Raw genomic sequence first — 27,327 nt, 5'->3', positions numbered from 1 at the left:
CTCTCTTTGGTGAGAGACTTTGTCAAATGCTTTCTGAAAGTCCAAGTCCTTTAAATTAAAGAAGAAAGCAAGATTAAACCAGATTACAAAATAAATAAATTGCTCTTCTCTCTCAAAAAAGTACAATGCAGTCAGTTTTTTGAGGAACAGCAAATTGTAATATGCTGGCATTTATTTCAAATGCTGAGATAATACATTGTCATTAATGGGACATCAACTGAAAAATAGTTTAATGATCTTTTTCTGAATCCAACCTCAGTGGTTTTATTTAAACACAAGCTAGAATACCCTTCTGACAAAGTTACAGTCCATAGCCCTTGGACCCTTCAAAGATGACATCTACAAGTTGCCAAAGTAATCCACAAGGATGCAATTATGTTCCCTTTTGGGCTAGATCCCAAGAGGAGATTGCAGTTTTGAATCTTTCGAAGCAAGGTAGTTGGAGGTGTGCTGTAACCAGAATAGATGACCTTTTGAGTTCTGCAGCTGATGATAGAATCTCCAGAGAATGAAAAATGGAGGGTCTCTTTACTCTGTAAAGCCCCAGTAAGCAGTGAAACTTTCACTTTGAAGAAAATCTGAGAATCTGGGTAAGGGCTGGATTATGAGAGACATCTATGTGTAAGCGTGAAATGCTTGTCTTCTGCTATTAATGCATTTAGAGTAGAATTAGGGTAATATTTGTAGTTTTGTTTGTGCTATTATGTTTAATCAATTTATTGCTGCTGTGCTCTTTATATAATAGTGTCCCAGCACAGAAGGGGAAAATTAATGGAACTAAAGCACCATGAGAGTGGTGAAACAATTTATAAACTGTATACATCTCATCAAAAGGAGGGTTAAAGGTGTTAGAGGAGTAACCAGCATGAGAACAACACACACAAAACTTAACTGCCACTAATTTTCCTGAAGGTATCCTCATAAAAACAGAATGATTAGCCCCTTTAAGAAAAAGCCACTGCCATTAAGTATCACTGGATTTAAATGTCAACATATTAGCTCAGTCTTACTGGTTCCCTGGAAGATATTTAGATTACATCTAAACAAGTTTTTTTTTTACACTCCTATTATTTAAAAAAAAAATTAAAAGCTGAATGAGTCATTCAGGAAACTGAGGTTTTATTTTATGTTTTAAAGAAAAGGGTGGAGGTCCTTGCATCTTTGCATCAGAAATGCTGGGAATGCTACAGCCGTAACACCCAAAATACATGAAGAATGCCTCATGACAGAAAATAACTACCCAGGGCTGAGAAATGATAAACAAAGACAGGAAGATGGCTGCTACCATAAGGTTTTAAAGCCTGGAGAGAATATAATATGAAGATCCTTAGGGCTCCAAGATGGATACAAGCCTGCTCCACCTTCCCTCCTACAGAAAAAAAATAAAACATGGTCTTTGGGGAAAAGTGTCAATTCGGCAGTTATACAATACTATACAAAACTGGCCAATTCTGGGAAAAAGTCCAGATCTAGGGGAAGAGAGTACTTCTGTGTCTTTTGGCAATAAGTGCAGATTTCATAGTCAACTTCAGGGAGCAGCAGCTCTTGAAAAATACAGCAGCTGCAGCCATGTATGGAGCTTTCCTTTTAAAAAGGAATTTCACAGTAGGTAGATTAAAAGTATTAATACCTAGACGCTCCCATACCCACTCTTCTCCAGCAAGCTAAGTGCAAAAGGTTGTATATTTTTTTCCAACAGTCTACTTTCTGCTCCTGCTAGAAGATTATCTCCAGTATTATACACAATAGCTTCCAGCTGTAGCTGTTTGAGGGATACATTAAATGAGCTTAAATATTTCATTTTGTAGCAAGGCAGAATGATGAGTTACATAAGAAAACTCACTAGGCCATCTAAACACCGTTTGACTCCACTGACATCACTTTGAATGTCTGGTGTTAAATCATACACATCTTATAAATATAGCCTTGTTTCACAAGTACACTTCATTGATTATTGTTACATCAGCTGAAAGTTAGATTATTCTAGAAAGCTTCTTTTAGTAAAGAAAATAGCAACACAAAATTGTGCTTCTGTCCTTTAAACTTTTAGGGTAAAGAAAAATAGATTTCTGATTGCATAGTATAGCTACACTCTGATATTTCATGCCAGATGCTCAATCGCTGAGTAGCTTTTCTCTTCTAGCCTCAGTTCAGCATGTCTTGCCTATAATCTGCTCTAAAATTCAATGCAACTGTACAAGATACCTGTTTCTAGATATTTTAACACTATCCCCATTTTCAGAAGATTTAATTCCTTCCAATTAATAAAATAATTGCCAAGTGTGCCAGTTGCTGAAACTGAATATCATGGTCAGGTCCACTGCTACGGGACAAAGTGAGATGCATAGCTGGGCAATTTTTATGGGCAAAGGGCTGAAGGGCCCAGATCTGGCACCGCCTCCCTCAGAGGCTTTGTTTTGATCCCACTTCCTCTAGATCAGGGGTGGCCGACCTGAGCCTGAGAAGGAGCCAGAATTTACCAATGTACATTGCCAAAGAGCCACAGTAATATGTCAGCAGCTCCCCTGCCCACCCCCCCCCCAGGCCTCCCGCCCACTGGCAGCTCTGCGATCAGCATCTCCCCCTCCCTCCCCACACCTCCCAATCAGCTGCTTTGTGGCATGCAGGAGACTGGGGGCGGGTGAAGCAAGGCCATGGCAGGCTCAGGGGAGGGGGCAGGAAGGGGTGGAGGGGGGGTAGGGCCTGTGGCAGAGCCAGGGGTTGAGCAGTGAGCACCCCCTGGCACATTGGAAAGTTGGCACCTGTAGTAGCTCCAGCCCTGGAGTTGGTGCCTATACAAGGAGCTGTATGTAGCTCCGGAGCCACGTTGGCCACCCCTGCCCTAGATGCTGCTGAGTTGTTACACAGAAGCCACCAACCCAGAACTACATCTGGCTTCATTGCTGCTTTCAGGGAAGGGGATTTCTCCCCATAGCCTCTTCTGGTCTTTTTTAGGCCCTCCTCTCCCCTACAATGCCCACAGAAGCACCTAAATTTGGGCCTCTCGTTCTCCTCTTCATCTACCCAACAGAACAGCTCCTTTTTAGACACATGTAACAGGTTGCAATATTTTTGTCATCTTTTTATAATGACAGGATTTTCACTGTTGTGACAGTCGAGTATAGACTTGTCCACTTAAATAAAATTCAGTCAGACTTGTGCTCCTAATTCCTTTAGGTGCCCCTGCAAATCCCATATATGGGCTATTTTTAAAAATGTATTAAATTGTATTTAAGGAATGCATTGTTATAGTTTATTCCATGGACTTTTACTATATATTTTCTTTTCAACACTTTGCACAACCTTCCTCTGGAGGCAATTAACTGTTAAATTAACTTAGCTCCACAATTAAGTAGCCTGTATGGGAGAGCAACTTTAGACTGCTACTCTCTGTTACAGTATATTGTGTAAGAATGATTTACTGTGCTGCATGTGAACAGGTACCTGAAGCCTATTGCAAGGAGGCAGAGCTGAGGTTGCAAATGAAACCTCAACATTGTCACTCCCTGACGGTTTAGTGCTGAACCTTGCAGCCCTAATGTTCTCTATATGTACTTTAAAAAAAAATAGAATTCCTTAGGATACTTAAAACCCAAATACAGGAAAAAAACTTTCCATAAATAAAAATAATAAAAATTCAACCTAAAATTAAATCATCATATTTAATTAAAGAAGAGGCAACAGTATAATGAAACTGTGGAACTATTTAGACAAAATACAGCAGAAACCATAGGCAATGCACACTGAAGTCCACAAGACGGATTGCTTCGCTTGTATCCTATAGGAAGTTAATGAGAGAACCCCACTTCCACAAGCTTTATGAGAAGTGCATCTTATACTTTATAAAAAGTTCTACCACCTATTCACATCTAAAGCCTTAACTCATTCACTACACATTTACTACATATTTTACACTACACAGATAATTTTTGTTCATGCTTAAGTTAAAATTTTTCCCTTTGCCTCGCATTTTTAAATCTGAAAAAACACAGACCAATAATACTAAGTGTACAGAATGATTTTTCAAAGGCTCACAGCTAAATCAAATAAAAAATAAAGTTCTCTATAACACTCAAAAGTTCTTTCCAATAAGGGCTATTTCTATGCTACGTTTTAGCTTTCTCCCCATGAAATTTTGATACTAGAGGGTTTTTTTAGTTACAAAAAATAATTATTCCCAAATAACGGAGGAAGTCTTTTTTACTAAAAAAGCAGATCAACCAGTTTTGCTCAAACATGCCAAAATAAATAGATTAGATCATCATGGGACCAATCTAGAGAATTACAGTCTGGAAGAGTTAATACATTTTAAGTGACTAAAAACAAGGATTAGAATGTGTTATACGCTCTCAGTTTTCTATTTAATAAACTGTACAGAACATAATTTACTAGGTTTCTCTTGCTTTAGCTATATCTTCTTTCCCATATCTAACCAAGGTTAATATTTTCCTGCTTTGTTTTCTGTATCTTTCTTCTTTTCTTCTACCCTATAAAGTAGATGCCCTTTTCTATGTCTACATTACATGTTTTACCTCCTCCTCTCTGTTTTCAGTCTTTCCCAGTTCTTCCCCCAAAACAAAATACTCATACCTCTCCCTCACTTCTCTTTTCTAACAAATTCTGCCTCTCACCACTCTGCCACATACGTTTTCATACCCAAATTTAACCCCTACCCATCTTACTTCCCTCATTCATAAGCCAGAAAGGTCTTCTAAAGCGAGAGGGATTCTACCAGAAGACTAAAGATAGGCATTCCTCCTCAATCTTTCCTTCCGTTTTTAATTTTGGTGCTGCCTGACAAGAGCTACCAGCAACAGGCAAGGCTTTGGAAGCTGTTTGCAGACTAAGGCAAACAAATTTCAGCAATTTTCATTCAGTTCACATTATAACCAGAGAGACTAGAAGTCTTGTCCCTATTGAAATCAATGAGCTGCAGCAATAATTTAACAAAAAAAAAATTTTAAATGCTAATTTGTCAAAACCAAATGTGTTCTCGTGAAAGAGCTGTTTTTTGACAAACTTCATTTCAAAGACTTTAGGGAAAAAAAGTTTTGAAATTGTGGAAAAGTCTCATCTCACTGTTTTATTTTGTTTTTTAAATCAGCTTTTCGGTTCAAAAAAATTGTTTTTACATTTAAGCTTGTAAAAAAAGTCAAAATCAATGACAAATGTTTAAAAATTATCAAGGCACTTTGACTGACAGACAAATTGTTTTGGGATTGTCCGTTTGTGTAAGTTTGAGATTTTGAATTGTGTCCCGAATGGAAACAGTTTTAAATCTTGAAAATGTGTGCAGGTTTCTGTGATGAGGTTCACCCCATGCTTGCCCTGAAGGGGTTAATGTAGATTGAGAAGAGTGCTAATTAATCCAGCAGGCCACAGCTGAGCGAAATCAGGCGGCTAAGCAATCCCAACTCAGTGAGGGAATCAAGTTAAGGAGAAACAAGCTGGGTCAGATTTATGAAGCTAGGAAATTGGCAGCATAGAAGTCTGCTGGGAAACAGGCTGCAGTCATTCCCTATGAGAAGGGAGGAGTGTTTGGAGGCTGCACAGGCAGGTAGCCTACAGTTACTCCCTAAGAGGAGTGAGTTGGAAAAGCTGGCAAACCCAGAGAGGGGGAGTGCCAGATGTTAAGGAAAGGGCTCAGGGAAAGGCACCAAGGTCTAGAAGGGAATGGACCTTGGCTGCTGACTAGATGGTCCCTGAGCCGGAACCCAGAGTTGAGGGCAGTCCTGGTCTCCCCTACTACTTGCTGAGGGAGTAGCACCATGTGACAGTGAAAGGAAAAAGTACCTAAGACTGCTGAGCAAAAACTTTGAAAGACTATCCCAGAAGGGGAAAATTCAGAGTGACCTGGCCAGAGGGCCAAGTCACAAAGAGGCTGCAGATCGTGAAGTGAGAGAGGGGCTGCAAAGCGGAAGAGAGATGGAGAGGTGGTTTGCAACCACAGAAAGGGGTGTCAGCTTCGCAAGCTATTCCTCAGAGAGTGACCAGGAGGAGGTGCCATCCTAGCGGTGAGTTCAGCACCCCGTCACAGATGGGAAAAACCTGTTTCCTGCTCACCCCATGTCAATGAAAGTTTTGTCATGGACTACACCAAGGCCAGGCTTTCACCCTTAATTCCCTTTTTAAATAAGGAAAGCAAAATATTCCACAGAAACTAACACTTGCTTTGAAAAACTTCCTAATTGCTACAGGTGAATGGATTATTCAAAGTCCTGTTTTCAGGAAATAAATTTAATGACAAAAAAAATCTACATTCACACACTACCATGGACATGTTTATAAAATATTCAAAGAACAGAAAAACAGTGACACATTATTCAAATACTTACCGCAGTAATCAGTCATCAGCACACTGATGAGACTGCCAAGCACCCTAATGTTTACCACAACCAACATTATTTTCAGAAAATAATTAATCCATTCTCTCTTTTTACAGCTAGGCAATGAACCTTTTATCAACTTACCACCACTGTTAACCATTAACTCTGAAGCTTCCTACAAAATATACCGTGTTTAATTACAGAAGTTTACAAGAGCTTCTGATGCAAGAAAACACTGCCACCTGAAGATCTGCATCATGGAATTTGTTGATTAACTGCCACAGAGCAAAAAGTCAGCTCAAGCCCTTTGTGCACAGTAAGGAAATTTTTTGAGAATCTGTATTCAAACTCTGAGGTTGAACTTTACTTTTTATTTTAACTATAAAGGCTGCTTTGCCACAACTTAAAAAAATAGGTTACTTAACATCAAATACAATTCTTAGATGTGAGGATGGCAATGTAGATTCTCAACTCCAAAAATCATTCAGAGACTGTCTCCCCATAGACAAAAGAAAGGAAGTTCCATTTTGTTTTGTTATTCTGAAGACTATGCTCTAATCCTCAGAGTGCATTGCTCTGGGAAGAGGGGAGGAAGGTCCTTCACTGAACCTGGGGGCAAAAGAACATCTCTACAAGAAACACAAAAGAAATCTCTAAATCGCTGATATTTAGGAACCTAATTCAAAGGAGGATGAAGTTACATGAACGAAACATCCTGAAATTAATAACTAATGATTTTATTACTAAACTTCATTCAAGAGATAGTTTCTCTCCACTCCCCCACCCCCCGGACATTTATATTAAAAGTGAAAAAAAAAGGTAAAAAAAGACTAACCCATTTCTGGCATAGCACAATCAGTTTTTAGTATCTGCACCCTTTCAGAAACTCTGTCAACAAAGCTATAACATTATGTCCCACTGAAGTTTTCATTCAGATAAATGAAGGTCATAGTGGAAATATTTACAATTATCTGATGTTTCTGATTGGTTAGCAAACTGCTCCTACTAGCAGTCTTTTTCAGCGGGCTAGCCTGGTGCTCAGTGGTAGCACAACATGCTCAGCCTTGGAGTACTTGCAGCAACAGAAAAGGAAGCTTCTCTAGTAAGACCTCTGGTAAACGATGTGCGGTACTGATAGTCCTGGAGACACAAGCCCTCTTTTATCCACCAAACAGATGTAACATGGTCAATGGAAGGATAAAACAATCAGACCATAAGCATGCTTCAACCCTGACGTAGAAGGAACTGACTTTAGGGGCAAGAGGATATTTTAGACTCCATAGCCTAAGCTATTCTTGGCATCTCTGCTGAAGCTGCCAACATCCAGTGATATAGGTTCAAACTGTAACTCTCATGATGACAGCCTGGGAGATCTACAAAGGCAATGCAGCATACCTTGAGTAGCAAGGTTAGGGGTACAAGAAAGAGACAAGCAGGGACCTAACATTTTATCTGTGTTGATGGATTTGAAAAAAGCCTCACTCTGCTCTCCTACCCTGGCAGGACAGCTGGCCCAAGAGGTTTCGGAGATCACTGTAAAGACATGGGGAATAACAGGGATTCTTAGATAGTCACACTGTGTTTCCAGAGAACTAAACTAAACAAAATTTCACAAGATTTTTTTCAAACTCAGAACACTAAATGGGGATGGGTTTTTGTGTCACACAAAGAAATCTGTCCAAGAATCAAGATAACTTCCTACATTATAATAATCTATATCACACTTGTTGCCAGTCGTGACCCAAGGCATCCTGTAATCGCATTCCACACGCTACTGCAATAATATCTGTACAAAATATGGTATATGAAAGCTAACATGCTGGTTATTAATATTGTAAAATGCATGTGTTAATGTTATATGAGAAATTACAAATTATCTCTGTATGATGTTGTTATAACATGTTTAAAACAAGACAGCCAAAGGAAAGTGGGTTTACCTCTATTTCCATATTAACAGTAAACCAAGCTTCAAGCTAAATCAGTGGGGATTATCCTGCTCCTGAACTTGAGAGACAGAGAATTAAGGAAGCTCCTGCACCCCAGAGACACACAGGAGACTGAATCCCCAGGAGACCTTCCTGATTTGTAAGACAAAAGCAATCTCTTTGGGAAAAGAACAAACAGAGAGAGACTTCATTTTTATCCTTCACTTTAAGGAAATCAAATCGGTTGGTTGCTTTATCTCCTTGATGGGTCCCGGCCACCAAAAAACTTGAAAGAAAGTTGTGGGTTAAAAGAAATCATCTTGAACAAAGACTGTCTTGCTTGGTTAAGTCTTATACTTTCAGGTGCATTTTTATTTGCTTATAACTATCCTCTCTTTTTTTTTTTTACCTGGTACCACTACTTAGTCCATGCTCTTTTGTTAATAAGCTAGTTTTATTTCGACATAAACCAATTCAGCTCTGTGTTTGAAGAGAAGGTCATATTTACCCCAGTTAAATTAGTAAGTCGAGATGTACCAACTCATTAACAGAGCAGCAAACTTAATATCTTCTGTGAATATACAGTGGTAGAGGCCGTGCATTGCAGAGGAATGTCTGAGGAGCTCAGGGGCTGGAGTTCTCCGATTGTTACCTGCTAGGCAAGATTTGCGCTGGGAAAGCATTAAGAAGTATGTTGGTGAGGAAGACAAACTGGTGTGGCCAGGAGCTGATGCACAATCTAATCACCAGCAACTCCCACGCTTACTGAGGCAGAGAGGTAACAGTAGCTCACAGCTATGGGTATCCCCAGCAGCATGTTACACAAGTCTTTGTTAATCACAGACATTTTTGATAACTGTATAAAACAAAGCTAACTGATAAATTGTTACAGAATACAGTGATCAGGGACATAGTTACTTAAGGCTTAATTTCTAACCAAAAAAAATGGACATCATCTTCTATGTATTAGCAGAACACTTAAAGCTAGAAATTAAACAGTTTTTTTTTTTTAAAAAAAAAAGATTCCTCTCCAATAGCAACAATGAAGTCAAATTACATTACAGTAGCGCAGTGTATGTTACGCTAGTAAAAGATCTGTTATTTCAATTTTAAAACCCTTTGTTGTAAGATTTATATTATGCTATGAAGTGTCCTCTGGTTTGAAACTTAGCATTCAACATTTCAGTTTAGTGAAATCTTAATGTAACTTTATATTTGACAAATTTTGGAAAACATTCATTTGTCCATTCTTGCACTAGCAAATGTAAAATAAAATTAAATGAACAACATGAGTTATGGGAAGTATTTAAGTGACCTAAAAAAAAGTATGTTTTTTTTTAAAGGAAGTTGAATTCTGTAGGATGCATCTGTGGTGTGAACCATCCATTCTTGTTATTTTGAGTGTCTCAGCCGGGCATCTACTCACCGATGTCCAGTTTTTGCCTTTTGTTGAATTTAAGTTAAAAGCTAAACTCTTCACAGCACCTCTCCCCCATTTCCAACCGCTCTCTATCATTATGGACACCACCACCATTCTCTCAGTCATTCAAGACATAATCTGGGCATCATATGCTCATTCGGGTCATTTTTAAATCTTGCCACTATTCCCACATGACATAATCCCAAAAATCCATTTTTTTCTCTCAATCCACAAACCCAAAACTCCCATCCATATCCATCATCGAATATCTTCACTGTTGAAGCTTCCTCTTTCCTGGCCTTGACTACTGTAGCCTTACTTCCCCCTCAAGTCTATTCAAAACACTGCTACTAAAATGATCTTCTTGACTTGTTGCTCTAACCACATGAAGCACCCTTCAAATTTAGATTCACTTATGTGATGCCTACAAAACCCCTGCTGCTGTCAATAGCTAACCAAGTCTTTTCAGACCTTTTGGCCTTTTCCTACTCCCTAGCTATAGCCCCAATTAACAAGAACACCAATACAGATAATTTACAAGGCTGTGCTAATTCTTCACCAGGCTCATTTGCATGTGTTTTACCCTCAGCTCTTGGGTGTTCAGACTATAAGCCCCCTGGTACAGGGATCATCACCTCTCTTTAACAGTCACCAGCACAGTGGGGCCTCAATCTTGGTTTTGAGCCATCATAAAAATATTTACAACAGTTTGAGTAAAAAGGTTTTGGAAAACTATTTGATTTAGAAAATAAGTTACTGTACATACTGTATTGTATGGGGAAACTTTACAAGTTTGAGGAAAGATGTGCAATACTGTACATACAGTAACATTTTCCAAAATATAGTTCTCCTTGTGCAAATTATATGCAACTGCTACATTTTGTTATAGAAATTGTCACTGTTTTGTTTCAGGTGATACTGCATCTTTTACACAGTGCAACATTATACTTCTCTTCAAATTTGGAAGTCCCTCTTACTTGGAATTGAATTCTGTGTAGAGTGCAAGTAAGTTCTTTCTGTGCAAAAAAAATTTCACAAAAAATCTAGCAATTTTCTTAAAATAGCCCCTTCTCAAGTTCTAATATTAAGAAACCTACATTAAATCAAGTCAGACAACCATAAGCATCAGAGTTGTGCTTTCTAAAATACCTCTTTAGCATAGCTTCAGTATTTTATGAATATAGTGGAAAATGCTATGAACAGAGGTATTTTTCTTGGGTCCTAAAAACTACTACTGGTGCTTTCACATTCTGAGATTTCAAAGATAATAAGCAAGTAGAGTGGGAGTTAAGGAGTAACAAAAATAAATGTTGTGATTCCAACTACTTCCTAACAGCAAATGTTCAAAGATTTGAAGTATTCAGAAAGCAGCATACATTGTTCAAAAAAAATTTCAGCAAATCAATGAGTTTTTTCAATAGTATATCTTATTTTCATTTTCTGAAACACAACATACCAGTTGAAGGATGTCTTCATCTTTAGGCATAACACTAAGTTCCAGTATGCAGTCACTGAAACACAACAGAACATATTACTCACAATTTTGAAAAAGTGGATTTTATGTTCAGTTAATACAAGGAGTATGACATTGGTTAAAACATGGTCTGCTTGCTTCCCCCATGTCAGAACTTGTCAAGCACTCACCCTTTAAAAGTTAAAAAATGCTTAGCCTTTCAAATGAGTCTATTCCAGGGGCAGGCAACCTATGGCACGTGTGCCGATTTTCAGTGGCACTCACACTGCCCGGGTCCTGGCCACCAGTTCAGGGTGCTCTGCATTTTCATTTAATTTTAAATTAAGCTTCTTAAACATTTTAAAAACCATATTTATTTTACATACAACAATAGTTTAGTTATATATTATAGACTTATAGAAAGACCTTCTAAAAACATTAAAATGTATTACTGGCACGCAAAACCTTAAATTAAGAGTAAATAAATGAAGACTCGACACACCACTTCTGAAAGGTTGCCGACCCCTGGTCTATTCACTAGAGATGAAATCATAATGGCAATCACAGCATGGGCAATACATTCATTCTTTTTTTCCCTTTACATACTGAATTTTACTTACCAAGCTTTGTTTGTATATGCAATATGTTAAAAATAAAATGTTATACCATGCAGATTCAAGAGAATTAAATATTTCTGCTTCAATACTACACTACACAATGCAATCTCTTTAATAAAATAAACTTGGAGCAAGGATGGTGGGTCACCCACAATATTATCACACCACTGAAGTTTTTCTTTTGCATTCCAATGTAAAACTTTTATAAACAACCATATTTAGCTTGTAAACTGAACAATCTGGCTATCTTCTGGATGGAAATGCAGAATATCTGCCATCATAGCTTACTTGGCTAGCAGGTAAGAGTGGTTATATGCACAGCAACTTGCCAATTATGACTGTTTCTAAGGTACAGTAACTCCTCACTTAAAGTCATCCCAGTTAACGTTGTTTCGTTAGGGAACACACTCATTGAAAGTTGCACAATGCTCCCTTATAACATCGTTTGGCAGCTGCGTACTTTGTCCACTGCTTGCAGAAAGAGCAGTTGGAGCTAGCTGGTGGGGGCTTGGAACCAAAGTGGACTGGCAGCCCCCTCAATTAGCTCCCCTAAGTTCCCTGTGCGGCAGCCACCCAGTAGGCTAGCAATTGCCCGCAGTTCAGCTGTCCCTCCCCCAACTGCCATGTGCTGCTCCCAGGAGCCTCCTGCTTGTTGTGCGGGGGAGGAAGGCTAATGTCAGGATGTCCCTCTCCTCCCCGCTTACCCCATCTCCATAGAGCAGTGGGGGGAGGGGGAGAGACACACAGGGCTCAGGACAGAGGGAGCTTGCTGACAGCAGCTGCTGTCTCAACTTGCTGATCTACTTAAAAAGGCAATGTACTTAGAGTGCGGTCAGCGTACTTAAAGGGGCAATGTGCATCTCTCGCGCTCGCGCTCTCTCTCTGTCTCTCACACACAGTGTGTCTGTCTGCCATGCTGTCTCCCCTCCCTTCATTTGTGCTGCCTTGTAGATTGAGGGGCTACACTAACAATGTGTTAACCCTTCAGGGCTCAGCCAAGTGCTAGTTCATCATTTAGCAGTAAGGCATTCCCTGGGAAATATCCCACCCTCTGGAAGCTTGGTTGAGGTGGTGAAAAGTCAATGATCATTGCTGTATACAGTATTAAATTGTTTGTTTAAAACTTACACTCTGTGTATGTGGATAGACAGACTTTTGTCTGGTGAAAAAAAATTCCCTGGAACCTATCCCCCTCCATTTACATTAATTCTTATGCGGAAATTGGATTTGCTTAACATTATTTCTCTTACAGTCATAGTTATGTTCCTGAAAAATGCAACATTAAGTGAGTTATTGTATCTATATTATCTTTTTTTAAAAAAGATCTGCTTTTTGGGAGAATACCTACAAACTATGGTACCTGCCTACAGTATCTTGGACAAAAATTAAAGTTGCAAATATGTGAATACAAGTAAAACTATCCATTCTCCACTGTATTAAGTTAATTTAAGGGTCTTGAAAACTGGCAGAGAAGACAGTGCAGGCAGTAGCAAGGCAAGCATCCCTATCCAATCCCATGATTGTGCTTCAACCTCATCCTGGAGGAATCAGCTAAATCATATGGCAATAGGTGTACTGCCAGCTATTTATTGGCATCTCATGTCAAGCTTTGGTCTTTATATCTGGATTACTAAACCCACAGGAAGAATAAGATTAAAAAAAAAGTCATGAGTAACAGACCACTGGTTTCAGAAGGCATAGGTACATATGGGTCTGGAATGCCACACTGAACATGGATTAAAGATGGCTCAGACAGAGACAGAAATTATAAAAATGTAATCCATGCAGCTAGTCCAAAACTAACGTTCAGAACTTACCCAGAGAGAAACAGTAATCTCATATTCCTCCAACAAAGGCAAATCCTATGAATGTATTATTCTGGAAACAATGTCAATGAGCTCTATCAAAAACCAAGGCAACTCAAGAACCATGAATATATCTGCACCGCAAAAAGAGATCCACAGCAACAAGTCTCAGAACCCGGGGCTACTGACTAGGACTTACACTGCAGGGCAAAAAAAGCCATGTGGACATTCAGGCTCAGAGTGGAGCCCGGGTTCCGAGAGCCTGCCCCCAGCACATTTTAGAGACTGGGCTCCATCCCGAGTTAGAGTGTCTACATTGCTATTTTAGCACAAGCCCAGATCAGTGGACCTGAGCTCAGAATCACTGCTGTGGTGTTTTGTTTTATTTTGCTGAGTAGAGGTACTATAAGAGTCTCCATTGCATTTCCTGGTGTGCACAGATCTTGATACAAATCCTTATCTTCCCATCAGAGAAGACGCTCTACACTAAAACAACAGGCTGAATTGATTCCAAGTCATTTTTGCAGTGTGTCTTGACTGTCTTACGCAAGGATATTAGAGCTGATCTTATGTGACTTAACTATAGCTGATGAACATTTACTGGAAAAACTGCTGCTGACTGCATTGAAATGGAATGTCAACAAAAATTAAAAGTGACAGGGCAACTTTAAAGGCATTAGAAATAAATGCCATGTCCCTTCTTTTGGAAAATGGAGAACCCCAAGATTTCATCATTTTCAAAAGAAAAAACTAAATGTCCTTGCAGAGAGTGAGAATGACTCTCTCTGAGACTTTCAGATCCAGAGCACAGAAGATCCAGTTTGTTCAAGTTTCAATAAAAGGTCAGAATTCGGTTTAATTAAAAAAAAAAATTAATTTTCCCACAAAAGCAAAGCCTCATTCTTGAAGGCATACCATATGCTTAGTTATTCTTTACATATCAAAGATGCTTCTGTTCTGTAGTTCATTTATCCACTTGCTACTGACTACAGACAAAAAGGTAGGATTTCAAAATAGGATAATGTGGGAAATTAGATTTCAAAAAGCTTTTTTCCTATAATATTTATCTGAAAATGTATAGTACACTAAGCCAAATGGTACAGTTTCTTTAACTTTTAAAACCAATTTTATCATTATAGAAGCAGATTGATATAAACTGAAAGAAACAGTGTGTAATCTACCATAAAAATAAGCCTTCAAAAATAAGTTTCAAAGACTTTTTAGAACACAAGTTTAATTGGTACATGACTATTGACACATTAAAATAAAAATTTACAACAACATTTCCCATTTTATCTGTTAATATAAGCAGTAAAGTTACAAGCTAATCTTTAAAAACAGTGTTAACAATACTCTGTTGTATTGTTTGAAGATGACTCCCCTCAACTCTGAAGTAACAGTTGGAAAAGGAGGAAGGGAGAGAGGTACTGCAGTTTTACATTATTGCTCCTGAAAAATATAGGCTTCAGTATTGGAACTGACCTTAGGACTCATGAAGAGCCCAATGAGGCAAATTATGCAAGGGTTCACACCTATGCAAGGGTCATCTATGCAGATCCAACTTCAACATCAGGACCTTAGACTCTATATCAGAAAGCCACGTAGCTGATAATGCAAAGTTCCCATTCATGTAGTTCCTATAGAGGATAAGGGGGCTCTTATATATAGCAGAATATCAATCACTCTCCTACTCTTGCCAACCAATATTTCATGCTTGTTTAGCTGAGCTGTGTAAAGGGATTTTTCTTCTATTCAAATAAAATGTAAAAAAGACTAGACTAATTTCCAATGAGTCACCAAAAGAAATCCTACATTTGTAAACTAAAATGTCACTGAAGAGGCTTCAACTATTTTGAGTGATCGAAATGGGATTGTTAATTTATAGGAACCTTGTGGCAGAGGGATTTGAGACCTCCCAGTGTTCGTAATTTGTAAAATATACCTGTAAATCTCAAAGTCTTCACGCCAGCTGTCAAGATATTAAGGAAATCTTAAACTGTTTTCTTCATTTCCTTAACACTCATGAAAATGTATGCAAGATTATCACTTATATAATGCTGATCGGAATCACACCGAAGGAAGTGACAGTTTGAATATTAGGTAAAGCATTATTAATTCTTAGAAATGTCTATGGAAAGCACTGATCAGGCAAACATGACATAAAAATGAAGTTATTTGCTGTTCTTAGTCAAACTCAGCATCAGAAGAGGCATCAAAATGAAAGCACTAAGACACACAATCTAGACCAGTGTGAAGACCCACATTGTATGGGCTCTTTTTTGTGGCTAATGTTAATCTTGAGTATAGTTCTGAAGGTTTCAGCAATACATTTGTGTTATGAAAAATTAAGAAGGAAACAGAATGCAAGGATGGGTGGTAAAAATCCATATTCAATGTTCAAGTATCAGAGGGGTAGCCGTGTTAGTCTGTATCCACAAACAACGAGGAGTCCGGTGGCACCTTAAATACTAATAGATTTATTTGGGCATAAGCTTTCGTGGGTGAAAAACACACACACTTCTTCAGATGCATGGAGTGAAAATTACAGATATAGGAATAAATATATATCAGCACATGGAGAAGGGAGTTACCTTACAAGTGAAGAACCAATGTTGTGGCTCTTCCAACTCCCAAATGACTGTCTAAAAAATCGTTACTGTGAATCAGTATACTGATCTCATTTCTTGGTTTATTTTCAACAATAACTAGTAAAATAATGTGAGTCTCTCACAGGTTTTTACATTAGTGCGCATCATGTCTCTAAGTTGTTGTATGCAAGTGAATAAAGATAAAATTCTGGTGAGCCAATCTAATAGGTTGGCAAATACTGGTAAATGGTGCAAGACCTAAATTCAAGAGCAATCTCAGGACTTGTGTCATTTGGAACAATTCACTCTGGGAATTCTGCAGAGCTATTCTCTCATCCTCCAGAAAGCATATATAGTATAAATCAAACTTTACCATCTCTTATCAGAAGCTGAGAGAGAAAGCTGCATGCCCTCAAAACCATTAGATGAATGCAGTTGACTTCTCCAAGTCAAAAAGGCATGTGGATTAAACCAATTGAAGTAAATGGGGAATCTTTCCACTGACATCAACAAGCATTAGTTTGGGCCCTATATCAAGGAAAAGCCACACTGCTGAAGTCCATAGCATTCAGTAATGAGGACAGGCATCTACATTGCAAAACTCAGTATACATCTTTTCTGGAAATAACAATGAGGTATGATTGAGGTGCCACAAGAAGGGGTGCTGGAATAATTTGATAATTTAAAAAGCAATATGCCACCAGACCTAGATTGTATACATCCAAGACAAGGAGTTTAAATATGAAGTGGCTGAGCTGGTACCAAAATATGCTGTCTCATTAAAAACAGCTGATATACCATACAACAGCATATTTATATTTAAAACTATTTCTAAGGGTGATTGGGGGAATTACAGACCAGTAAACCTTTCATTTGTATCTCCTAAATTGGGCTGAAATTATAATTAAAATCAGGGCGTTGACATATCTGGAAAATCGTGCTATGCTAGGGTATAACCAGTTTTTGAAAAGAAAAATCATCTCTCACTATCTAGAAGAATTTTTTTTCCCCAACATCAGTAAAGTAGTAGATGAAGGAGAACTGGAGGAAGTAATTTAATTTTCAAAAGGTCTATGACCAAGTCCCTCACAAGAAGCTACTAAAGAAACTAAGCAGTCACTGTTGTGAGGCAAAGTTCTGTCTTGTATCAAAAAACTAGCTAAGAGACAGGAAACAAAATAGAAATAAATGGTTGGTTTTCATCATGGCAAAAAGGTAACAACATGTTGTTTTAAGTTGATTTAATAATAATCTAGAAAGCAGAGTGAGCAGCAAGGTTGCAAAATTTAAAGATGACAGTTATTTCGGTTAGCCTAGTGCAGAGAAGACTGAATAACTTTAGAGGGACCTAACCAAACGACATGAATCGACAATACAATAGAAAACTAAGTTCAATGTTGATAAATGCGAAGTAAAGCACACAGGAGGAGGAAAAAAAAATCTCAGTTATATATCTCATATGGCTCTAAATTAACTATCAACTCGAGAAAGGTACAGCATATCTGGAATCTGTTTGCACAATACTGGTCATTCCATCTAAAGAAGATATTGCAAAATTAGAAGGGAAGAGTGACTAGAATGAATAAAGGCATGGGAAAAACTCTGAGTCTGAAAACACTGGGACTCTTTACTTTACAGGGGAAACAAATAAGAGGAGACATGGAAAAAGTATATAAAATAATGAATGGAATAGAATAGGTAAATCAGGAGCTTCCTTTCTCTTGGTCTGATAATACAAGAACAAGAGGACATTCAATTAAAATAAAAGGTGGCACTTTCAATACTGATAAATGAAATCCTTTTTCCAAAACCACTAGACTGTGGAACTCATTGCCACAGAATGTAATTGAGGCCAAGAATTTAATAAAATTCAGAAAAGGATTAGAGACATAAGGTGGGTGAGGTAGTATCTTTTATTTGACCAGCTTCTGTTGGCGAGATATAAGCTTTTGAGCTTATACAGAGCTATTTTTCAGACTGAATACACTACCTCACCCACCATGTGTTTCTAGTATCCTGGGACCAACATAGCTACAACAGCACTGTATACAATTATATCCAGAGTTATAACAGTTAATCCTAACAAAAATTTTGAAGGGCTATAAAACCTCATGCTTCGTTTTTTAAATCAATCTGCAAGTATTAGGTATTAGAATGAGACCTTCATGGAGGGGAAGATTATTACACTATTATTCCTTTATTATACTTCTGAAGCATCTGGTGTAGGCCACTGTGAAAAACAAATACTAGCTTAGCTGGACCATGCTCTCATCCAGTACAGCAATTCCTATGAGTACAATACTGTTTGTGGAGGTAGGGAGGGGAGCGATTTGCTTTTTTTTTTTAAATATATACATACACACAAACTTGCACGCGCACACAGTGGTGGTCACAATTTTGCAGAATCATGCAATAGTCATCCCTCACTAGAACCAATGTATTAAGTTGGCACTCAAAATTGACTAATTTACAAATATCTTACCTGTTCTGAATTAAAGCAATTACTTGGGAATATGTCTTCCCAATAACACTCTCTCCATTAACTTTTACAATTCTGTCACCTATGGGGAAAAATAAATAAAAAGTTAAACACACAGCATATTTGTTTCTATTCCAGTTCTCTGGATTCTTCTCTATTCATTTTAAAAGGATGTTTCAGTACTTCACAATCAGGATCACTAATGTAACGAATTTAAGTTTAGCTTGCTTTAAAAAACAAACTAGAAGCATATTATTTGCGGCTTAAAAAGATTTTTCTTTATGTGTAGATAGTGTATATAAAAAATAAAAATTAAAATTTTCCTGCCAAATATTCAGATGTGGTACTTAATTCTATGTGCCCAAATTATACCCCTTAAATAACTCATTTGCTCAAACAAATGCTCTTTTGAACACACAAGCAGACACAAACAATATAAGAGGCTAGTTTAAAAATTTGGCCTCCAAAACAACTTTTGAGGGATACTTCTCTATATTGAAATGTTTAAAAAATGATTTACAAGTAAGCTTTTGTTTAGAAACTTAAAAAAAAAATACGTAATTTTGGATTCAGAACCCCTCCAGCAATAGCACCTGTCCTTTCAACAGGCACTGCAATTTTCTTTTGTTCTAGAATATAGCAGTGACAGCAGTAAGGAGAGTATGTTTCTAAAACTGCTCCAATTCCTTCTTTTCCTTAAAATGCTAGTGTCACTTACATGATACTTTCAGCTTCTCAATGTCCAAACTATCTATCCACATGGTGCAGTGGTCTAATTCTGTGCCACCTAGACCAAATTTAGAATTGAACTGCAGTTTCTCTGAGCTTTTCCAAGTAGTTTTGTTGGGTCCTACGGATTATAATCTTCTCTCACTCTTCAACCACAAATAGATGGCAACTTCACATTAAGGAAACCTGAGAGATCTGTGTACTGTGGGCTCCTTTTCAGTTTTGAAACAAACTAACCTCTTCACTATCACAACAGAACTAAAAGAGGCTGTCCCCCTTACACAATATAGGAATTATAAAGTAATCATGTGCATATCCTGGTCTTCTCTCTCAAAAAAAAAATAGAAAATGTTTAAGGAAGGACAACTTAAGAGTCTTTGAAACAGGAGCAAAGGCAGCTTGAACTCTTCTAATAACGTAGAGAGAAAGAATTCTTATTTTTCTTAGATACAATCTTCCCTATATGAATAGAAGAGGTTAACCAATTACAGATATATACTGGAGACTCTTTGGAATGCATGACTTCTGAAGACTCTTGAGTGATCACCTCTCCTGCTTGCTGGCATCCTGCTGAGGACAAAGTTCCACATGAAGATCTAACCTGGCTGAATGGACCTAATGGTTCCTTTTTTACTGGTTTAGACTGTACACATGATTTTCAACACGATTAACAGAGGATCACATATTGGAGGTTTACAAATGTAAACTCTGAACAGTGCATCTGGGTCCTTGTTTCAGCTGACTGTTTTGCTGAACTGGTATTGCTGGCTAAAGTAGTTTCCCAAAGGTGAGCAAGAATAAGAAGCAACACTACCTAAGATAATTTGATGCCAAACATCCTCTCTGCTGGTAATCCACATGACTGATGAGCTATCTTGGCTAGTGGAAGGCCAAACTCCAGATAAGTAGGTAGATCATTGTGAATTCCCTACCTAATTCCACTGAAGTGTTGGATTTTTCTGAAGCCACAGTTTAGGCTGGAATGCTTGAATCATTCTCAAGCTACAAAAAAAAATTTATAGATAAAAATTGTCATTATTCAGGCCAAGAGCTACATACTTAGGGGGTTTTTAATCCTGTTCTAAGAAGTTCAGCCATATTGCAAGTCTTCTTCCAAATACCATCAGATCCTTCCCTTTGGCACTGAAAGTAGGAACTGTTTTTTTAAATCATGGCTTCAAATCTTGCCCACTTATTTAGTACTACTAGTTTTCACGTAGGAATATTGAGTAATGATGAACATTCTCAGATTGCCTCATATCACCTGTTTTCCTGTGGAGTTTTTAATCTCCAGCCTGCTCTCCCCATGATTTTCACATCAGCTCTCAGGCTGGGAACCAGCAGAAGTGATTTGGGTCAGCTTGGAGCAAGTGCCCAATGACTCAAAATAGGAATTGCCTGGAAGCTTAAGTGGCACTCAGGACAGACTCAGCCTCAGGAATAGAGGGATTGAAGGAGGATTATAAAGGCGGAAGGGGCTTTGCTCTGTCGTAGGTGGGAAGAAGCAGGTAAAAGTTGTTGTTATAGTTATCCAATGATTAAATCTACCTCTATACTTTTTGGCAACATTGTGAATCAATCTGAACACACTGGTACCAATTCTCTCCTGCCTTGTATGTTGTGTAGTCATTACATTTGTGCTGAGTGACTGCAAAATGTTCTGATAGCATTTTATACCCACTTTGCATAGGTGTACATAACGGGCAAAGCAGAGGAGAATCAGGCCCATTACAGTTACAGATATTGTAATTGCTTTCTACTACGTTTGGGATTCTCAGATGTGATCTTGGAGGTAAAAAGCTTGGAGAGTCAAAAATGGGAACTATGGACCTGCTCAGCAACAACCCAATTAGACTTATGAATACAAAAACTACATCAAACTATGACAAATGTTTAAACTAAACCATTCCGCAGTTAGGCTGTCCTTTCAATTTTCAGATTCTTTCCTTTCAAGATTATCACACATCTCTATATTACAGCAAGCCACATTTAGTTTTTCCAGGCAACTGATCCACTGACAAACTGGGTGTTTCTGTCCAATCAAACTGTGAATGAGACATTCAATAACACAAAATAAGGGCCTTGCAGCAACGAAATACAAACTGACAAAAATAATGAAATGTAACAACTTTAGTTCATATTAGATTTCAAAATGTTTTAACCTCTTTAGCTTAACCATAAAATGAAATAAAACCATATGTTGCAATGGAACAACTCAAGAAAACTTGGTTCCACAAAATGAGATCTCACTATATACAAAGTGATTGTATCAGAAGCTGAGCAATCTAACTGGCTGACCATTCTCTGAGTGCTTTATAATGAGATTTAAAAGATACAGACACAATAATACATTTCAATCTAAAGGTTTTAACAGAAAAAGCAACGTGATCTAATTAGATATTATGACTATCAGCAGTCTCCTTAAAAGGACACAGGTAATTTTTTTTTAAAAATATAATTTATTCTCTCCCAGTCTGGGTTTCCTTTTTTTTTTAAAACAAGTCTGAAAATAAAATATTCTCTGTACTGATTTTATCTTTTTCAGTATGGCAAATGCTGAATTTCATCTTCAGTCAGAAAAGTAACATGCTCTCTTTGTACAACTTCAATATAAGTTGCAATTTATCAAGCCAAAACATCTCTCTCTATACACCAGCATCAAATGATGCCATTGTTGCTCAGAGAATGCTTGCTATTGTAAAATTATACCAGAGTGAGGAGAAAAAAATAGGATGTACTGCAGAGCCTGGAAAGTTATTGCTTTGATTTTTTAAATTTCTAAATGCCCTAGAGTTTTCATATTTCTTTTGAAAACACACTTACAAAATTACCCTATTCCAGACAATTAATACATGTACACTATTATTAAAAAAATCTCAACAGCCAGGTCAGAGGTGTTCTCTGACACACATGTATTGCTTTTGTGTAATATAGTGTTTGCCATGCTTTTAAGGCTAGAAATTCACATTTACAATGGTATCCGGCTACATGATCTGTAGTTGTATCACTTGTATTATTGTTCCTGCTAAACATTTTCTTTTCTGAGAAATTTAAATAAAGAACCACAAATTATTACAAAACTTAGGCTAAAGCTACACCAGGCTTGTGCCAGCATAGCCATGTTGGTCACAGGTGGGAAGAGGTGAGAGCCTGATCAATTTAGGCATGCAGGCAGAATTATGAAGCGCAGAGTTATATCCTGGTATAGATTGTTTTGCCTGTGGGGACTGCGGAGGGTGTTTACTATATCGGTATAAAGCGCAACTTTGGCTGATCCAGACGAGGAGTGTTTTGCCAGCATCAGATGCATTCTCTGCTTCAAAGAATGTATGGACTAAATCAGACAAAGCAAGCAAAATAATGGTTAGGGAGAAGGCCAAATGGGGATTGCTCATATTTATTTGCTTTAAAATAGGTGGGAAGTGGGAAGGCGGAGGGTTAAATGACTTGGAACCCATCAAGTTATGCACTTAACCTATGTAACCATATTAAACTCCTGTTAGCCTTGGTCTTCCCTCAACACTTCCCTCTTGTTTGTCACATTCACTTGTCCCTTGTCTTATATTAATTATAACCTCTTCGCATCTTCCTTTATGTTTGTATAGCACCTATCACAATAGGACCCCAGTCTTGATTGGGGGTTTAGGGCATTAAAACAAATAAGTAACACAAAAACATGAAAAATACAGGACAACTACTCAGGAAAAGGAGGGCGAGGGTATTACAGGAGAGCTGAAGAAGAGCAGAAGGATTGCTTGAAGAGTTGGGTTTGATGTAGAGGTCTGACAAAAGAAAGAGGGCACTCAGAGGACAAATCTGGCAACAATGCTCAAACTATGGCTAGGTGGAGTGGTAACATGACTGACACTATAAAAGAAAAGATTGTAAAAAAGTAAAGCAGTAGCAATCAGAGGATTGAAGAGCAGACAGTGGGAGAGGAAGCAATACAAAATGGGAGCCAAGATTAAAGTGGGGGCAAGATTATGCAACACTTTATAGGCAAAGAAAAGGAGCATGAGTTTTGGTAGGGAAACAGGAAGCCATTGAAAAATAATCAAAGGGGTGAATTGCGTGGTCAGAGTGGTGGGACTGAAAGTAGCAATGTTTTGGGCAGTCCACAGAGGGAGAGGTGAGAGTAAGCGAGTCCAGAAAGTACAATAATCAAGATGAAAGACAAGACTGCAGAAAAATTATAGCTTTGTTTATATTAAATTAGCACTATAAAAGAACAGCACCTGTGCATAATCCAGCTTCGAAAGCAGGTCCACCTTCTTTAACCTGCTTAACAAATATGGTATCCATTGGTTCCAGTCTGTTTCTTTGCTTCCCTAAAGAAAAGCACATGTTTTGAAAGATATTTTATTAAGCTGTATTATGATGCTGAATTGTAAAAACCATTCTGAAAAAACTTAATCATGCCATATTCATCGTCATATTAAGTGTTAGGATCCAAATTATTTCTTAATTAATTTGGCAAATAGAGTATTAACATCTGTTCTATTCGAAACCATTTGCTTTCTTTTGGCTAGATTGAAGATCTTTGAACTGTCTGTTGAACTATAGTTGCAAAATTGTAGCACATGAATATATCAGAAGACTGACACTTTTCAGCTTTATATTTTCATCTCATCAGTATTCCATCCTCAGATTGGTGACCGTGGCATTCAATAAGGGACATACCTTGTTTCCCAGATTCCCATCTGGCAGGTTTATGAGATTGTACTAACTGAAATCACAATCAGAATTACAGAGCTAGAAAGACAGAAAGGGTATTTCTCCAAAAGAGGGACTAGACTTTGTAGTATCCTGAGAGCACCGTAAAAAAAAATCCCAAACTACTGACTCTAACAGCTCCTTGAGACAGACAAGAGCTGACCAACGGTCTTTGAAAATTTGTTTTTGATGGAAGTTCAAAAAGCAAGGTGCACACCAAGGTTAATCATAGTGATTGGGCGTCTAAATTGTACATGTATCAGAGGGGTAGCCGTGTTAGTCTGGATCTGTAAAAGCAGCAAAGAATCCTGTGGCACCTTATAGACTAACAGACGTTTTGGAGCATGATGCTCTAAAACGTCTGTTAGTCTATAAGGTGCCACAGGATTCTTTGCTGCTTAAATTGTACATATATTACATGTTCATAGACTGAGTGAGACATTCACAGGTTTGTTTCAGGGAGTCTAAATTGGTGAAATCTATAACCTCCTTGCCTCCTCACTGTGCACACTCACAAGCAACATGAATACACCACTTCCTTCCCCTCTTACACATCACTTTTGCATTTGGTCCAGTAAGGTGCAGCAGGAAACTGACTAGCATTTATAAATTAAAATAAGGAGATGGAGCGTACTACAAGTTACATCTACAAGATGGAAGTCAGAGTCCATCTATGTCTTAACTGTAACGTATCAAGAGAGCTGGAGTGAAATACAGTAAATTACATCTTAGACTTGCCTCTGAATTTGGCCCACAGTGTACAAAACAAGTCCTAATGGTCCAATTTTGCCAACTGCTGAGCACCCTGAACTCCCAATGAAAAGCAATTACAACTGTAAGTGATAGCAGAACCACAAATAAAATCTTAACTTGCCATAGGACAATCAAGAAAGTTGACTCTATGAAAGGAGATCACTTTATATATAAGGTGAATACATCAGAAGTCGAGCAGTCCAACTGGCTGATCATTCCTCGAGTGCTTTACAATGTGATTTGCAAGATACAGATATAATACATTTTATTCTAGAGTTTTGAAAAGAAAGATTCTTCATGGAGAAACACCTACTATGTCTGGCATTCTCCATCTGCTCAAAATATAGACATTAAAACATTGCTAAATCTTTTATGGCCATTCAGAGGCGCTAATACTTCAAGTTTGGACAAGCTCAAAATGCAAGTAAAAGACTGACTTGCTCAAGTTAAGGACATGAACAAGTTGTTCCAGCTGCTTATAGGGGCCAGCACCTATAAATGGGTGATCTCTTGTAGGGTCAGATCCCATGACCACCAATATTGCCATTTTCCTCCCTTACATCAATCACAGAATTGAGAAGAAAAAAGAAAAAATGCTGAAAACATCAACAGAAAATGATAGAAAGATACGTGCTACCAATACAGTATATTCAGTTTATAACCACCCCTTCAGTTAAGTACAACACCAACACCGTCAATAGCTCATACCTGAAATGCATATTATGTGATGAAAGATCAGTAGTCAACAGATCTGACATCCACATCCTTTTATAAGACAAGGCTCCCATCTTGTCTTTCTTTTTAAATTCCTGGTTAGTTGGCAGCAGAGACCCAGTGCTGGCTCACTTCATCATCCCAAGTTACTCTATACATTGTCTCTATCCAAATACACAAAACTAGGGGCCAAGCAGCCATGTCACTCCCATTCAACATCAAATGCAGACAAGGATCCCTTGGAAAAACAGAATCCTTTGCATGCATCCACTATATCTGTAAATCAGTGGAGATAACTACATACTAATCTACAGAGCACAGAGACTGAAGGCTTCCCTGGAGAGCTTGAGTTTGACTGACAATAGTGGAGTCCCCAAAGTTCATCATGACAGGGGACTAACATCTACACTGACAGTATCTCAGATGGTGGCCAAAAACCGCCTCTTCAACACACAAACACTCCACTTCACAGGTATTCTTAGGCCCAATTCACAGAGTTGGTCTCACACTAGACTAATTCTTTGGCTTAGAAAAGGAAATAGGAAATATTAGAAACTCACCCCTTTTCCCAGAAAGATCACTACCTCCTTCAAACCAAGATCAAATCTGCAGGCACACAAGGCTGGAAGAAGGGACTATCACCACAGTCTGCCCCTGTAAATTTATGGTCCCAGATAAATTCCAGAGCATCTTCAATGAAATCTATATACAACTGAAGAGCCAAAGAGTGGAAGACCCAGAAAGATACTACAGGTCTGATCCTTATTTGCACTAAAGCTACTTTAAACTGCTAGAGCAACGTAAAATGTATTTCATGTAAATAAGACTAGGGGCTTGGCTACACTGGAGAGTTGCAGCGCTGTAAACCCACCACCGGCGCTGCAACTTACTCACCGTCCACACTTGCAGGGCACATACAGCACTGCATCTCCCTGGCTGCAGCACTGGTTGTACTCCTGCTCTGCCTCGGGTATAAGGATTGCAGTGCTGGTGATGCAGCGCTGCTCCACAAGTGTGGCCACCAAAAGTGCTGTAATTGGCCTCCAGGGTATTAGGAGGAATCCCAGAATGCCTGTTCACAACAAACTGGAAGAGTGGCTGAACTCCTGGCTCTCTGGAGCTGCTTATCTAAAAAACAAACAGCTCCTGTTTGCTCAAGAAGAGGCAGGCAGGGGAATTGCTTTGGAATGTTCACAGCTGTTTGCTTGAGTAGAGAAGCCACACGGCAGAGGGGGAGGGGGGAGTCCGTGTTGGAGCAGCTGCTTATGTGGTCTGAAGGCTATTTAGGAGTGCATAATTTGCATTTAGTGAATAAGACAGGGGTGGGGGAAGGGGTCGAAACTTTTAAAATGATTGAAGGTTGGTGCTGTATTTCTTCCAGTCCTTAGAACTTGCAAGGCAGGGAGCTGACACAGTGTCAGCTCCAAAAATCCACTCTCTCTGTCTCCCCCACACTCCCTGTCACACTCCACCCCACCCCCCTCTTTTGAAAAGCACGTTGCAGCCACCTGAACGCTGGGATAGCTGCCCACAATGCACCACTCCCAACAGCCCTGCAAATGTGGCCACACTGCAGCGCTGGTAGCTGTCAGTGTGGCCACACTGCAGCGCTTTCCCTACACAGCTGTACGAAGACAGCTGTAACTCCCAGCGCTGCACACCTCCAAGTGTAGCCAAGGCCTAAGTCACTTAGATCACTCATGAGCCACTGCCAGACAGACTGGCACCATCAGACCCTTAGATCTCTTTAGTTCTCAGATACGGATGTCAGATGACGCAGAAAGGAAAGAATCAAGTGGCAATAC

At 38.6% G+C, this 27,327-nt stretch overlaps 1 protein-coding gene across 7 annotated transcripts in view; it reads right to left on the bottom strand.

The window, feature by feature from the left end:
* The window catches only part of ARHGAP21 (Rho GTPase activating protein 21), a 219,631-nt gene that overhangs the window by 57,773 nt on the left and 134,531 nt on the right, over nt 1-27,327 (bottom strand). For all 7 annotated transcript variants that reach the window (XM_050938980.1, XM_050938985.1, XM_050938984.1 and 4 more), the window contains 3 exons: nt 23,578-23,670; nt 18,617-18,695; nt 11,128-11,182 (listed from right to left, as the gene is read on the bottom strand). In XM_050938980.1, the coding sequence (XP_050794937.1) occupies nt 11,128-11,182; nt 18,617-18,695; nt 23,578-23,670 (227 nt within the window). The remainder of the gene's footprint in view (nt 1-11,127; nt 11,183-18,616; nt 18,696-23,577; nt 23,671-27,327) is intronic.

This window comes from Gopherus flavomarginatus, chromosome 2 (genome assembly GCF_025201925.1).
Source record: "Gopherus flavomarginatus isolate rGopFla2 chromosome 2, rGopFla2.mat.asm, whole genome shotgun sequence".
In the NCBI taxonomy this organism is placed as follows: Eukaryota; Metazoa; Chordata; order Testudines; family Testudinidae; genus Gopherus; species Gopherus flavomarginatus.
Note: the sequence above shows the minus strand (reverse complement) of the source record. Positions and strands in the feature narration are given on the sequence as shown.